This window comes from Monodelphis domestica, chromosome 3 (genome assembly GCF_027887165.1).
Source record: "Monodelphis domestica isolate mMonDom1 chromosome 3, mMonDom1.pri, whole genome shotgun sequence".
In the NCBI taxonomy this organism is placed as follows: domain Eukaryota; kingdom Metazoa; phylum Chordata; class Mammalia; order Didelphimorphia; family Didelphidae; genus Monodelphis; species Monodelphis domestica.
The window spans coordinates 62,601,890-62,617,693 of NC_077229.1; the positions used below are offsets into that span (position 1 = coordinate 62,601,890).

At 47.0% G+C, this 15,804-nt stretch overlaps 1 protein-coding gene across 6 annotated transcripts in view; it reads left to right on the top strand.

Annotated features, from left to right (window-relative positions):
• Positions 1 to 1,516: 1,516 nt before the first annotated feature.
• ADAMTS10 (ADAM metallopeptidase with thrombospondin type 1 motif 10) overlaps positions 1,517 to 15,804 on the top strand; it is a 38,625-nt gene continuing 24,337 nt past the window's right edge. For 2 of the 6 annotated variants that reach the window (XM_056822036.1, XM_056822038.1), the window contains exons 1-8: positions 1,521 to 1,811; positions 10,541 to 10,803; positions 11,529 to 11,890; positions 12,112 to 12,268; positions 12,889 to 13,106; positions 13,716 to 13,799; positions 14,556 to 14,701; positions 14,848 to 14,891. In XM_056822036.1, the coding sequence (XP_056678014.1) occupies positions 10,698 to 10,803; positions 11,529 to 11,890; positions 12,112 to 12,268; positions 12,889 to 13,106; positions 13,716 to 13,799; positions 14,556 to 14,701; positions 14,848 to 14,891 (1,117 nt within the window). In that variant the 5' untranslated portion in view covers positions 1,521 to 1,811; positions 10,541 to 10,697. Of the gene's footprint in view, positions 1,812 to 10,540; positions 10,804 to 11,528; positions 11,891 to 12,111; positions 12,269 to 12,888; positions 13,107 to 13,715; positions 13,800 to 14,555; positions 14,702 to 14,847; positions 14,892 to 15,804 lie in introns of all 6 variants that reach the window. The other 4 variants (XM_056822039.1, XR_008917350.1, XM_056822035.1 and 1 more) reach the window with 4 other exon arrangements.

Here is a 15,804-nt window from a genome sequence, read left to right on the forward strand (position 1 = left end):
TTGGTTAGAGTAGAGTGTCAAATTCAAGACCCTCAGAGCATCATAAACCAGTTTAATGTAATTGGGAAATATTTAAGAAAATAAAAATATGATATAACATAGGTAATGTTAACATGTGGCTTTGTAAAACAACATACAGCCAGCAGTTCTGTTTGATGGCTATTTGGGTTTGACACCATGAGTCTAAAGCACTGGGATGTTAAGTGATTACTTTGTCCTGGGTCACATCACCAGTAAATATCAGAGGCAGAATCGAACCCAGGTCCAGCAGACTTTGAGATCCAACTCTCTCTGCTTCACAATGCAGACTCTCCTATACAAAGTCATTTGAGGAGAGAGAGAGCCTTAATAACTAGTGGTGGAGGAGCAGCTAGGTAGCACAGTGAACAAAGAGCCAAATCTGGAGTTAGGGGGACCTGGGTTCAAATTTGATCCCAGATACTTCCTAGCTGTGTGATTCTGGGCAAGTCATTTAACCTTAATTGTTTAGTCTGTCTTAGAATTGATACCAAGAAGGTAGGGTTTTAAAAATAATCACTGGTGGGATTGAGAGTCAGAGAAGCTCTCAGGTAGGAAAGAGGTGGCTTTGAAGGAAATTTCCGAATTTTAAGAAGCAGAAGTGAGGAGGGAGAGCATTTCAGACAGGGCATACAGACCACCAACACAGAAAGGCAAGAGATGGAATGTTTCAGGGAACCCGTGTCCAGGCCAAAAGCCCGAAGCCCTCTGTTGGAGCTGGAAGGTAGAATTGGCCTTGGGTTTGGGTTGAAGATTAGCCATGAAGCTGGGATTAATATTAGCATTAGGGTGGAGCCTGGAATTAGGTTTTGATTTAGATTTGTGGCTGGGATTAGGACTGGAGACTAGAGTTGAGGCTCCAATTAGTCCCCAGGCTGTTAGGATAAGACCTTTTGGGGGTCTCCCTCCACCCCAAGAGTTAGCACTTCTCCAGGCTCCAAATAACTTTTGTATGTAATTCGTATCTGTGTACTGTGTACTGCTCCCCAGAACAGTAAACTCCTTGGACAAGGGAAAATCGGAGAAGAGAGGAACCTCCTGCAGTGGGTCTTTGATAAAAGCTCTGTGGAACTGAAATTCCAGGATTAGATGTGGGACTGAGCCTAGATCCCTTCCGAGTCAGAATTTGGGGGTCTTTCTGCCCTGGCCTAGGAGCAGCTCCCTGAACATCTGGCGGGTCTGAGAGGCTCTGGCAGCTGGAGCTGGGGCTCAGACTGGACAAAAGCAAACAGGCTGTTTCAATGGTTAGGCAGAGGGGAGAGAGAGGGAAAAATGGAGGGAAGGCTGCACCAGGGGGAGGTCAGGAGGGAGCTGAGCAGGCGGGGTTTCTGGCTGTGTGGGGTTTGGATTTTTTGTTTTGTTTTGTTTTAAATAATGCTGGCGAAATTTTTCAGGAAGTCTCTCTCTCTCTCTCTCTCTCTCTCTCTCTCTCTCTCTCTCTCTCTCTCTCTCTCTCTCTCTCTCTCTCTCTCTCTCTCGATCTCTCTCTCTCTCTTGCTCCCCCCCACCCCCACATCCCCATCCAGCCTCTGCTGCAGCTTCTCAGGCCTCTGTGATTACAGCTCCCTTCCTGCCGCCACAGCTGGCCGGGAGGAGGGGGGAAGAGTCAGCTGGGGCTAGGGCTGGTGCAGCAGGCGCCGGGCCGGGAGCCCGGAGTCCGGAGTCGGGAGCCTACAGTCGCGCAGCCTGCCCACTTCCCCGTGCCCCCTTGGGTCTCACAGTGGGATCGGCAGCCCCCCAGCACCGAGCACCGCGGAAGGGGCCACCTCAGGCAGCTAGGGACCAGAGACCAGGTAAAGGCATCCGTCTATCCCGTCCCGCCCCCTTCTCTTCCCCCCACTCCCCCCCACTAACAGAAGTAGAGGCTTTGTGGCTCCGGCGGGGTCCTCTCAGAGGAGGAAAAAGGGGCGGGCGGGGGAAGCTCACTCACTCACGAGTGGCTTTAGTTTGTTAGAGATCTCCAAGGGGGGAGATGGGAAGGCGTGGGGGCCTAACCACCCCCAGCTCCTCATCATTCAGAGTTTCCATAAGAATTACAAGTTGGGTTACCACTCCGAGCTCAGGAAACCCTGTCTGTGTGTGTGTCTGTATGGGGAGGGGGAGGGGAGAGAGGAGGAGGCGGCGAGGCGGGAGGTGAGAGAGACCCACACAGAGACCCAGAGACAAAGAGAGACAAAAGGCAGAGACCCCAGAGACAGACAGCCCTCCGGCTCTCTGGAGTCCCACTGAAGGGGCATATTGGAGGCTTTCCGTGCTGCCGGGTGTCTGGCCCGGGTTGGCTCTAATTTTCCAGACTCGGGAGGCTGAAAGTCTCTGGGGAGTGAGTGTGAGTGCGGCCTGTCTGTCTCTCCACAGCTATCCCCAGGGGAACTGGGCCCTTTAATTACACGGCCACATCCTTTGGCTCTTACCCAGCCCTTTCTGTTCCCTGCTGCGGCGCGGCGGCGCGCGGACTCCCCTACCTCCCCTGAGGCCCCGATAGGCTGCCAAGAGCTCTGTGTGCCCCATCCTTTCTGGCTCAGGCCCCGAATGCCCTTTGCTCATTCCTGTGGCCTTCCTGGGTCCCTGACTGGGCTGGGAGGTGGCGGTAGGGGGTGGGGGTGAGGGTAAAAGCCCAGGATCCAGTCAGCCCAGGCAACCTGAGCAGGTTCAATGAATGAGACTAGACAAGAGACCAGAATCCAGTACCAGGCCTAAAGGCTAAGTTTGGGTTTCTGGGCTGCGTTGGGGTAGGGGCCCTACTGAGTGACTCTGTAGAGTCTCTGGGCATCCCCTGCTCACTGCCACCCACCCAGGAGGCCACTGGAAGCTGGAGGCAGGCCAGGGAAAGGATGGAAGCCCAGGACTGACCAGGGGGGCAGGGTGGAGACTAAACAGCAGCTCAGGAAGGGCCTGACCAGGAATCCAGGCCCAGGAGGTGGGAGAAGGGCACCTTCCTCAGCTTTAGTTCGATTCAGCAAACATGGAGAAGGCACTTAAACCCCAGGGCTTTGTGTGAGGACTCAGCCCCCTTCCCCAGACTCCAGCTCTAAAGGTCAGCAGAAACAGCCCCAGTCTTCCCTCTCCTCTCCATTTAGAGAACCACAGTCCCCCCTGAGACTTAGAACAATGCCCAAACCCCCTCCCCGTGTCCTGAACCTGGGACGCCCCCCCCAGACCCCTAGAGTAGAAGCACCTGAAAGGAGATTTCATCACTGAAATGAATGTTCACCTGGAGGCCACCCAGGGCTCTACGGTCCTGTGGGGGAGCCAGAGATAAATCACCTGGGGAGCTTATGGTCCGTCTGGAGAGATAGGAGACAGCTAAAAAATAAATAGCAGCAGATGGCATGTGAAGGAAGCACTGTGCCCAATGGAAAGAGCCCCGGCTTCAGAATCAAAGGACTTGGGTTTGAATCCTGGCACTTCCACTTAATACCTATGAGACTCTAGGCAAGTCTCTCTAAGCCTCAGTTTCTCCATTACAAATGGGAAGTTGGACTACATGATCTCTTAGGTCCCTGTCGCCAAATCCTAGGGGCATATGAATTAGAACTATATTATAGGCGCAGTGAGGTAGCTCAGTGGCCTAGAGACAGGAAGTCCAGAGTTTAAATACAACCTCAGGTACTTTTTCTGCTGTGTGACTCTGAGCAAGTCACTCAACCCTAGTTGGCTCACTCTTGTCATTCTTCTGGAACCAATACTTAGTATTGATTCTAGGACAGAAGGTAAAGGTTTTCCAAACAAAAGAACTATATTGTAGAATTGGAGCAATCCAGGCTGCAAGAAGCCAGAAGAGGCCTAGCTATTGTTACCCCAAAGTGGATGGTCTGCCTCATTGGGTCATAATCTCCCTGTCAACAGAGGACTTCAAACAAAAGCTAGATGACCACTCCTTTTGGATATTATTGAGGGTGCTTCTTGGTCATGTAAATACAATGTTAACATGTAATAAGAAATAAGTATAAATATAATGTTACATGATGAAGTTATTAAAGAGAATAACAAATTGTTTTGAGAGATAAGAGGGGAGTCATTCCCAAATTTGGGGTGGGAAAGCTTCATGGGAGAAGAATAAAGAAGGTACCCAGGTCAGGTGACTGAGACAGGGAAAACAGAAAAAAGAAAGGAGCTGACCCCAGTTTGTGTTTTAACTTTTATTTTCTGTCTTAGTGAGAACTCTTAAGACAGAAGGGAAAGGTCTTGGCAAACAGAGATAAGTGCCTTGCCCGGGATTACATAGCTAGGAAGTGCCCAGGTCCTCCTGACTCCAGACCTAGCACTCTATCCATTGTGCCATCTAAGTGCCCATAGACCCAGTTTTTGAGGGAAGGTGACCCACATGAAGCAGATGGAGATGAAGAACAGGAGTTTCTGAAAGAGGTAACTAGTTTTGAGGAGTCATCCATCCATAGACAGGATATGAAAGGCAACATGACATTGGATAGAACACTCAGTTCAGAATTGGAGTTTAGAATAACATGGTTCAAGTCCTTCCTCAGACATTTGCTAGCTGAGAGACCTTAGGTCAGCCAATCACTTAACTTCATCGGGATTCTCATCTAATGACAATTAGGAATGACAGGGTTGGACTGGATGATCTCTGTGGTCCTTTCCATCTGTTTCTTCAATACTAGGACCCCAAAATCATGGATAGGAATAGAACCGCTTAGGAAGGGAGAGGGAGAGGAGCTGGAAGGACAGAAATTTAAGGTCTACCCAGTAAAAAGACAGAAGGAATCCTAGAACAATCCTGATGGAAGAGATATTAGAATGAAAACTGAGCTCAACCCCCTCATTTTATAGATGTGGAAACTGAAGCTGGTCAAAGGGGAAAAGACTTACCCCAAGTCCATATATTAAGCAAATGACAGAGCTGAGACTTGAAGCCCTGTACCTCTCTGGTTTGTTCCTTCTGTGACCTTCCTGTCCCCTTTTCAGAGTGTGATGGTGGTGGTTGGTTAGTTGTCCTTCGTACTCAGAGAGAGGACCAAAATGACATCACTATGTCCAGGTCAATGTATGGTATGTCCAACTGTGGCTGATCAGACCAATACGAGCTCAGAAGGCTCTACCACAGGTGGAGCACAAATAGCTCAGATGAATACTTGGGATGGAGACGTTTCTAAATTTGCACAGCTCACATATCCTTTGATTCTGCTTTGCTCACAGAGCACAATGCCTTCTCTGACATACTAGTCTCCCATGTTTCACAATGAACATTAAAGTTCTTCAGAGAGACCCTGAGAGTGTCTTCATCATGCTTCTTCTGAGCTCCATGTGAGCCCTTGCCTTGTGTGAGTTCTCTGAAAAATACTCTTTTAGGCAAACATTACTCTAGTATCTTCCTCCCAGGATTGTCAGTGAGACCTGAATGAAAATTCATTTGTAAGGAACTAGAAAACTAGAGAGGGGAAGATGGATGAAGAGAGAAGCAGACAGACAGAGACAGAGAGAGAAGGAAAAAAGGAAGGCAAGGGGGGAGAGAGGGAGAGAGAGAGAGAGAGAGAGAGAGAGAGAGAGAGAGAGAGAGAGAGAGAGAGAGAGAGAGAGAGAGAGAGAGAGAGAGAGGGAGAGAGGAAGGAAAGGAAGGAAAGGAAGGAAGGAAGGAAGGAAGGAAGGAAGGAAGGAAGGAAGGAAGGAAGGAAGGAAGGAAGGAAGGAAGGAAGGAAGGAAGGAAGGAAGGAAGGAAGGAAGGAAGGAGAGATCAAAGATGAGAGGATCTGCTCAAAAAATCAAAGTCCCAAAGGAGAAGAAACTGTAAGTTCCATGAAGGTAGGAAATATGAAAGAAGAGTGGGGTAGGGTAAACAATTCAATTCCCTGAACAAACAAAAGAGTCAGCCTTGGCTTTAAGAAGGCCATCTCTTTCTTTCATTGTTTGAAGAAGGATCAATCAGTCATTTGTTGCAATCTGACTTTTCCAGTCTTTCCACCTTTCACCACTTAGTGCTTTCCCCTCTGAGATTTCCTATAATCATCTGTCTATACTTTGTATGTGCCCAGTTATTATGTGTTGTGAGCTTCTCAAGGACAGAGATTGACTTTTGCTTTTCTTGGTATCCTCAGTGCTTAGCACAGTGTCTGGCACATAGTAGGTGCTTAATAACTGTTTGGTGACTGGTTGACTAAATGACATACTTCTTTCCCACCATAAGATCACCTAAGATCACAAAAGCTCTCTTTATTGCTAAATCTAAAAGTCTCTCCTCAATCCTCATCCTTCTCAAACTTTCTGCAATGTTTGACCCTGTCGACTTCCTGTCCTGGATATTTTCTCATTTGAGTTTTTCTAAAGTTGCTTTGTTGAGGTTCCCCTCCTATATATCTGACCACTCTTTCTCTATCTCCTGTGCTGAATTATTATCCATCACATGTCTTCTATGCATGGGTATACCCCAGGGCTCTGACCTGACTGCTCTCCTATTTTCCCTCTATTCTTTCTCTTGGCATTTCATTAACTCCCCTCTCTAAGCAGAAGACTCCAACTCTCCATAACCAGCCCTCATCTCTCTTTTGACCTCTAGTCCTAGCAATCTCCTATTCCTTGCCAGATATTGCCATTTGGATGTCCTAGAGATATCCTAATCTCAACATCCCCCAAACCAAACTCAGTCTCTTTCTCCTAGCCCTACTCCTCCATGCTAACTTTCCTATTTCTGTTGAGGACACTACCATCCTTCTAAGTCACCTAGGTTCATCTTTGACTCTTCCTCTCACTCACTCCCCCTGACTTGCCTTTCTGCCAAATCTCATTGGTAACACATCTTCAAATTTCCTCATACTCAGAAAATGTGCTGGTAAAATATTTAACAGTCAGCTCTCTGGGAAAAAAAATGTACATGATGCAATTGTAAATTTCATTTGCATGATTAATATTTTTCCATTACTTAAGTCTAGACAATCAACAGAACAACCACTTAAGCTCTGATTTGTAGCTTTTACCAGTTTCCAAAATGAAAATGCCCACAGTGAAAGCTGAATAATTAATTTTCCCAATAACCAATTTGAACTGGCTCCATCGCCACTGTATCTATCATATCTATCCCCTTTTCTTTTCTTATACCTATACCTGCTGTAGTTCATGGCATTATCACTTCTCACTTGGACTCTTTTCATAACCTCCTAACTGATCTCCCTTGCCTCCAACCAAGCCCTTCTCTAGTGCATCCTCCACACAGTCTAACCTTCCAGTTGATTGTCCTCCATGTTCCATTCTTGCTGCACTTGTTTATGGTTCTTGCTATTTTAGTACATGATATCTCATCTCCAGCTTCTATACCTTTGTACAGGCTCTCTTTTTTTTTAGAATGTTCTTTCTTCTTACCCCTGACTCTTGGAACCACAGAGCCTTTAAGGGGTCAGCTTAGCTGCCACCTCCTTCAAGAGGTCTTTCCTGATTCCTCTGAAAATACTAGGTATTAATTTTGCATATTTACTTGTTTCTGAATTTGTCTTGTCTTTCTCCCATCCCAGTAGAATATAAGCTCTTTGAGGGCAGGAGGTGTCTCAGTTTTATTTTTCTATCCCCAATGCCTAAAGCACTTAGTAAATGCTTAATAAATGCCTGTCAATCAACGAGGTACCTACTATGTGTCCAGTTCTGTGCTAGACACTATGAGATGATTCAGAAGAATTCACAAATGAAAATCCAATCCTGTACCAGTCACTAACAGTCTTGTTAGAAAGATGAAAAGAAAGCCTTGGAAGCCATAGCCAACAGCAAGTAGTGGTGGTCTAGTGGTTAGATGGGCATTGACCAAGAAGTGAGTTCCCCATTGCTAGAAGTTCTCAAGTCCAGGCTCGGTGACTTTGGGGCAGGAATATTCTAGAAGAAGAAGTCCATGCTTCCCTTTGAGGTTGGACTTGCTGAACACTGAGATCTCTCTCAAATCGGAGATTCTATATGTCTATGAAAAGAATTATTCTATATAGTCCTCAGAGGGCAGAACAATGGAAGGAAATTATAGAGAAGCAGACTTCAGACCTGCATTGAGGACAGACTTATGAACAAACACGGCTACCCAATGCTTCCATAGAGAGTGAGTTTTCTTGTCACCGGAGATATTGGGGATAGGAAGGTAAAGCCCTGGGCTTTATCCCTTTAGTCAGGAAGATCTGGGTTCAGAACCAGCTTCACACATACACTTAGGTGTATGACCCTGAGCAAAGCACTTAATGACTGTTTGCTTCAGTTTTCCTATCTATAAAATGGGGATGATAACAACACCTACCTCCCAGGATTGTTGGGAAGGTCAGATAGTAATTATAAAGTGCTTAGCACAGTGCCTGGTACATAGTAAGCACTACAGAAATTTTATCTATTATTCAGGGAGAGACTGGCATGACCTACCTATGACTGTGTCGAGGAGTTAGAACTAGAAGGGCACCTTAGACCAACTCTTTATTTTACAGCTAAAGGAGTTGATTTCCAAAGGTGGGAGATGACTTGCCCAGAGTCACACAGGTAGTAAGTAAGAGAGATACAATTTGAGCCCAAGTCACTGAATATAATGCTGCAGAAGGGGTTTCTATCCCTCGGTATGCATGAATACTAAGGTGGTACGCATGTGCACATGTGAATGCGACCCCTCCAAACTCAGGGATCAATGTGTTCTGATCCTTAGTACAGGGCAGTCCAGTCTCTAAAGTCAGGAGACCAGGGTCCAAATCTCAGCTCTGCCACTCAAAGACTCTGGCCAAGACTTTGACCCCTTTTTGATATTCCTTGGTAGATACTCATCAATCAGTAACCATTTATTAAGCACCTGCTATATGCCAGGCCCTGGGCTACATGTAAAGGATACAAAAAGTGATGAGAAACAGTCCTTGCCCTCAAAAAGCTTATAATCTAATGTAAACAAATATATACAAAGCAAGTTATATACAAGATAAATGGAAAATGGGGACAGGTAGGTGGCTCAGTGGATTGAGAGCCAGGCTTAGAGGATGGGAGGGTTCAAACCTGACCTCAGACACTTCCCAGCTGTGTGACCCTGGGCAAGTCACTTGACCCCCATTGCCTAGCCCTTACCACTCTTCTGCCTTGGAACCAATACCCAGTCTTGATTCTAAGACAGAAGGTAAAGGTTTAAAAAAAAAAAAAAAGAATGAATAGAGGGAGGATGCTGGAACTAAGAAGATTGGGGAAGGCTTCCTATGGAAGGTGGGATTCTAACTGGAACCTAAAGGAAGCCAGGGAGGTCAGTAGTGGCAACAGGGGAAGAGAGAACATTTCAGGCACAGGAGACAGCCAGAGAGAATGCCCAGAACAGAGTCATGAATACACATTCACCTCTGTGACCAAAATGTACGGGAGAAGAAAGACTAAATATAGAATAGAAACAGGAATTGGGGCCACCAACTTTTCTATTTTTACTTCTCTTCACAGAAATTGTATCACTCCTCGGCAAATGTAAGTTTATTGAGCAAAGGAAATCTTTCATTTTTGCCTTTGTGTATCATCACCCCATTTTATAGATAAGGCATCTGAGTCTCTGAGATGTTAATTGATATGTCCAAGGGCACAGGGTAGTATGCATCAGAGGTGGAATTTGAATGAGGGCCTTTTGCTTCAAGTCCAACATTCTATCTACTTTACCACACTCCTTCTTCTTCCACACTGGCTTCTTCCTCTTCCTTCAATATTTATTTATTTGTTGTGTTGTGTTTTTTTAAACCCTTACCTTAGGATCAATGCAATGTGTTGATTCCAAGGCAGAAGATTAGAAAGGGCTAGGCAATGGGAGTTAAGTGACTTGCCCAGGGTCATGAAGCTAGGAAGTGTTGGAAATCAGATTTGAACCCAGGACCTCCCATCTCTGGGCCTGGCTCTCAATCCACTGAACCACCTAGCTGCCCCTATTTCTTCATCTTTGTATCCCTCTGTAGCTTCTAGGCCAATGCATGGCACACAGAAGACACTTAGTAAATGCTTATTGAATTAATTATTAAAGAGAAGAGGATCTTTATATTTTTCCACTGCAGAGAATTGCACTTGGTACACAATAGCTGTTGACTAGATGTTTGTTGAATAAATAAAGGGGATGAATGGATGGATGGATGGATGGATATATATTGAACATTAGTACCACTTGAAATAAAGTTGCCATTTTGCTCTTTAAAATAAAGTCCAGCTGGAACAACCTCCAGGAAGTGATGCAGAGCGAGAGGAGCAGAACCAGGAAAACATTGTACACAGAGACTGATACACTGTGGTACAATCGAATGTAATGGACTTCTCCATTAGTGTCAATGCAATGTCCCAAAACAACTTGGAGGGATCTATGAGAAAGAACACTATCCACAAGTAGAGGACAAACTGTGGGAGTAAAAACATGGAGGAAAAGCAACTGCTTGACTACAGGGGTGGAGGGATATGACTGAAGAGAGACTCTAAATGAACACTCTAATGCAAATACCAAAAACATGGAAATGGGTTCGAATCAAGAAAATAAAGTCCAGAACCCCAGGAAGAGAGACTCAGTCCCTCATTTCAGCCTCCTTCCACTCATCCTGCTTCTCTCTCTGCCTTTCCACAGGAACCATGTTATGGTGGGTCCTAGAGTCCAATTGGAGGTGGCCAGGGCCATGAGCCTTGGGGAAGCAACGCTGTGGCCATAGCCAGACAGGGGTTGAGGAGAGACATGTGGGCACAGGCCTGTTGGGGTCAGCATACCGCTCCCCCATCCCTGAGAAATGGCTGCGATGACCTCCACCTACAGACTCCTCAGCTGGGCCTTTACCCTCACCCTCACCCTGGACCGAGTACATCATTCTGGTGCCCATGCCTTCCAGTCTCAAGGTAGGTGAGCTTGGATTCTTAGGGTCAGAGGGAGCCAAATCTGGGAAAGTGGGAATTAAATTGAGAGAGAATAGAAGGGTGACAGTGTCTGGAAGCACCTGAGTCTGCCTGAGGAAGAAATGGTTAATGTAGAAGATTTCTCGTCTGAGTTGGAGGCAGGAAACATGGGATTCAGGAGACTGGGTTTTATAGGGAGAGAAAGCCCTAGGAATAGCATAGGCTTAAGTCAAAGTCAGAGCTGGGTCATTAGAGAAAGTTGGTATGCAGACGCCAGCTACCATCCTGAAGAGATTCAGTGCTGGACTTGGAGTCAGAAGACTTGTGTTTGAATCCTGCCTCAGACTCTTACTTGCCCTCTCTGTTCCTCAATTTCCTCATGTGTAAAAGAAAAGGTTTAAATTAGGTGATCATTAATAGTAGCTCATATTTAATTAGTAGGGTTTACAGAGCACCTCACAAACACTGTTTCATTTGATCCTCACAAGAGCCCTGAGAGGTAGGTGCTATTATTATCTCCATTTTACAGATGAGAAAACTGAGGTTGAGAGAGGTTGAATGAGAGAGGGTCATACAGCTAGTAAGCATCTGAGGCAGGATTTGAACTCAGGTTTTCCTGACTCCACGACCACCACCCTGCAACATCACCTAGCTGCCTCAGTGCCTAAGGTTTCTTCTTCCAACTACAAATCTATGATCCCATGAACCACCCCCTCCTCCACCTCTAGAGGAATTCCTGTCCAGCCTCAAGAGCTATGAAATTGCCTTCCCTACACGAGTGGACCCCAATGGAGTGTTGTTGGCCTTTGCGCCCCCAGCTCCTGCTGGGAGGAGGCGCCATCGCCGAGGTGGGTCAAGGACCCCACTGCCGGAGCCCAGGCTCTTCTACAAGGTGGCTGCTCCCAGCACCCATTTCCTGCTCAACTTGACACGCACCCGGCGCCTACTGGCTGAGCACTTCTCTGTGGAATACTGGACGAGGGATGGCCCTACCTGGAAACGCCCAGCCCGGCCCAACTGCCTCTATGCTGGACACCTGCAGGGTCAGCCACTCAGCTCCAGAGTGGCTATCAGTAACTGCAATGGGTTGGTAAGCAGATAAGGTGGTCCCTAATACTAGGGTGGGACAGAAGGGATCAAAAGCCCAGAGTGAGCTAAGTCCATGGGGAGAAAAGTTTAAGGTGAAAGGTCTTGGGGACCACCATGGAGAAACTGTGAGTCTGGGTGGGAAGTCCAGGGGAGGGGCAGGGAATGATTGAGAGTCTCTGGACCTGGGAAAAGTCTCATATCCCTAATGGTCCCTCTCCTTAGCATGGCTTAATTGTGGCTGATGAAGAGGAGTACCTCATTGAGCCCCTGAGTGGTGGAGGCCCCGGGGGCCGGGGAATTGAGGAAAGCAGCCCCCACGTGGTGTATAAGCGCTCTTCTCTGCAGTACCCCCACCTGGATGCTGCCTGTGGAGTGCTAGGTACCTAACCCTGTCCCTTCTATCCCACTATATCCTGTACCACTCAAAACCCTACCCTGTACACACCATCCTTCCTGGGCATTCCCCTGGCCCCAAGCATCTGATGGAAGATAAGAGAGAAAATGACTCATGGCAGAAAATTCTCTGACCTAGTCCCTAGTTCCTGTCCATGCTGGAAGAACTATGAAACAGCAAGACAGGGCCAGGAGGGCAGCGGGCAATGAAATGACTGGGGAAAGGGGGGAAAGAGACAAGTATCAAGATGATGGGAACCAAGAGGGGGCAGCTGGGTAGCTCAGTGGATTGAGAGCCAGGCCTAGAGATGGGAGGTCCTAGGTTCAAATTTGGCCTCAGACACTTCCTAGCTGTGTGACCCTGGGCAAGTCACTTGACCCCCATTGCCTAGCCCTTACCACTCTTCTGCCTTGGACTCCAAGATGGAAGGTAAGGGTTTAAAAAAAAAAGATGATGGGAACCAAGAAATAGGAGGGATACAGAAATGGAGGAGGGGATAGAAAGGACAGTGAAGTGGTGAGGACAAAGAGATGGTAGAAGACAGAGAGATGATGACCATAGGGACCATGGTCCAGTGTAGCTATCCTCCCCTGGGGTCTCCACAGATGAGAAGCCATGGAAGGGTCGGCCATGGTGGCTGCGTACCTTGAAACCACCACCTGCCAGGCCTCGGGGCAACGAGACTGAGCGGGGACAGCTGGCTCTGAAGCGCTCCGTGAGCAGAGAGCGCTATGTGGAAACTCTAGTAGTGGTAGACAAGATGATGGTTGGCTACCATGGGCGCCGAGACATCGAGCAGTATGTGCTGGCTGTCATGAACATTGTAAGTGTCACTGCCCCCAGGTGGGGCCAAGAAAGGGAGTCAGGGCTTGGAGAACAAGGGCTAGGGGCCAGTAGAGAAGGGGGTGGGGAGTCTGACCACCGTGGAATGATGGGGGCAGGAAAGTGATACATTCCTCATTTGCACTTATACACACAACCTAACCCATGTCCCAAAAGAAAGGTAGTCCAAGAGAAACAGGGAAACCAAGATGGGACGGACCCTGGAGGGACAGAAACTGAAGGAAGAATAGAAACTAGAGACACAGAGAGAGGGAAATATGGGGACACAGAAGTTGAAAGATGGACAGGCACAGAGATAGAGTCCAACAGGACTTGACCCTAGTAGGAATGCAAACTCCAAGCCAGTGAATGTGGCTCAGGACTTCATTCCCAGCTAACTCCTAGGATAGACATTTCCCCTCTCTTCCCAATCCTCTCATTCCTTCTCATGGGGAGAAGACCCAGCTCAGCCTGTAGGCACCAAGAGGCAGAAAGGTAAGAGAATAGCTATGCAGCCTGATGGATAGACATGGAACATGATGAGATGGGCTCTGGCTTCCCAGGCTGGGCTCTTTGTAAGACTGGACTTTCCTTGTTTCCTGGAGGTCAGGTTGCCAAACTTTTCCAGGACTCAAGTCTGGGGAATATTGTTAACATCATGGTGACCCGGCTCATCTTGCTCACTGAGGACCAGGTGAGAGGGAATAGGCAGCTTCCTGTCCACTTCTGGTCATCCACAGTCTCCTCTGTGGGCATTGGGAGGCATCAGGGGTTGGTGCTGGGTTGGGAGACAGAACCCTGTCATGGAACCAGTTATGTGAACTAGGGCCAATCCCTTCTCACTGAATCTATTTTCTTATCCATAAAATAAGATAAAGACTAGAAAGGGACCAGACCTGAGGTTTCATTGATATAGGGGACTCCCAGTTGAGAAAAGTCTTTTACCAGTGGAGGCTGGCACTTCCTCTGTAATTCATCATTAGAAAACTTCCTAAAGTACTGGGAGGCTGCCCAGGGTCACATGGCGAGTATGCATCAGAGGTGGATCTTGTGGGTGATAAAGAGAAGGACCTCCTTGAGCCCCTGAGTGATGGAGGTTCCAGGAGCTAGGGATCTTCTTGGCTGTGAAGCCAACTCTCTTCTTGTACTTTCTACTTCCCAATGTAGTCAGAGGACTATAAGTTTAGAGCTGGAAAGGAGTTTAGAGGGCATCTAGCCCAACCCCCTGATTTTACACAGGAGAAAATTAAGGTCCACATAGATTAACCAAGATCACACAGGTATTAACTGTGTAATGGGGGAACATATCTTATAAACTTTAATGCTCATAGAAATGGGAATGATTACCGTTCTTGGTCAATAGCTTGTATCCTTTCCCTGTGTGATGTTATCTCCCACCTGTTGGCTAGTGAGTTCCCCCCCAGGCACTCCTCCTGCTCTCTGTCCCCAGCCCACGCTGGAGATCACCCACCATGCAGGGAAGTCACTAGACAGCTTTTGCAAGTGGCAGAAATCAATTGTGAACCGAAGTGGTCATGGAAACGCTCTCCCGGAGAATGGTGTGGCCAACCATGACACGGCCGTGCTAATAACTCGGTGAGTACTGAGGTCAAGGGGATGGAATCAGGGATCCAGAAGCTGCTAGGGTGGATGGATGGGGATCAAAGCATCAAGAAGCTAAGAGTTATGCTGGAGGAAGGAAGCTTTTTCTGCCCTCACCTGCCCAACTTTCTCCTTTCTAGCTATGACATCTGCATCTACAAGAATAAGCCCTGTGGCACTTTAGGTAATTTGGGGACCTGGAGCCAGGCTGGAGAAATGGGTGAGGGGGAAGAAAGGGACTGGATAGGGAAAAAGTAGGTCCAGGTTTGGAGAGGGGACAACTTAATTTTTCAAGTGAACCTGAGCCAGGCTTTCCTCTCCTCTATCATACTTTTTTTTTAACTCTTACCTTTTATCTTAGAATTAAAACTGTGTATTGGTTCCAAGGCAGAAGAGTGATAAAGGCTAGACAATGGAGGTTAAGTGACTTGCCCAGGGTCACACAACTAGGAAGTACCTGAAGCCAGATCTAAACCCAAGACTTCCCATCTCTATGGGCTGGCTCTCAATCCACAGAGCTCCCTAGCTGTCCCCTCTATCATCAATTTTTAGAAGGAGCAGCAATTTCCTCCCAAGGTTCCCAGCTGTTCTCTAGCCTCCCTGTTGGCTAGCATCAATTCCAGAAGTCAAATCAAGAATAGGTCAACTGACCTGCTTTGAACATTGAGAAAGCTCTAGCATATGTCAAGATAGTCCAAATCCCTTACCCCTATCATTTTAATATCAAGATACTGTGCCAGGCTTATAATCTCTTTCCTGAGTTCATCAATTTTCTCCTTCTGCACAGGTGGTCTCTAGTATTCCCAAATCATTACACTTCTGTCTCTCCCCATTAGATTTTCAGTCATATGCTCCCTACCTTGCTCTCCCTTCTCTGATTCCTGGATTTATTTACATGATTAGGTTGTCTTAATATACAATATTATTACACCATCTCTTTTATCCTATTTTAAATTTAAAAAAACTTTATCTTTCTATAATCATATTTCAGTTAGGAGTCCTAACCCACCAAGTTTCAGTGAGGCCAGATTTGTTTCCTTACATGAGGATCTACGCATCCCTTAGGAATCTGTTTAGAAACCTGAGGCAATGGTTCT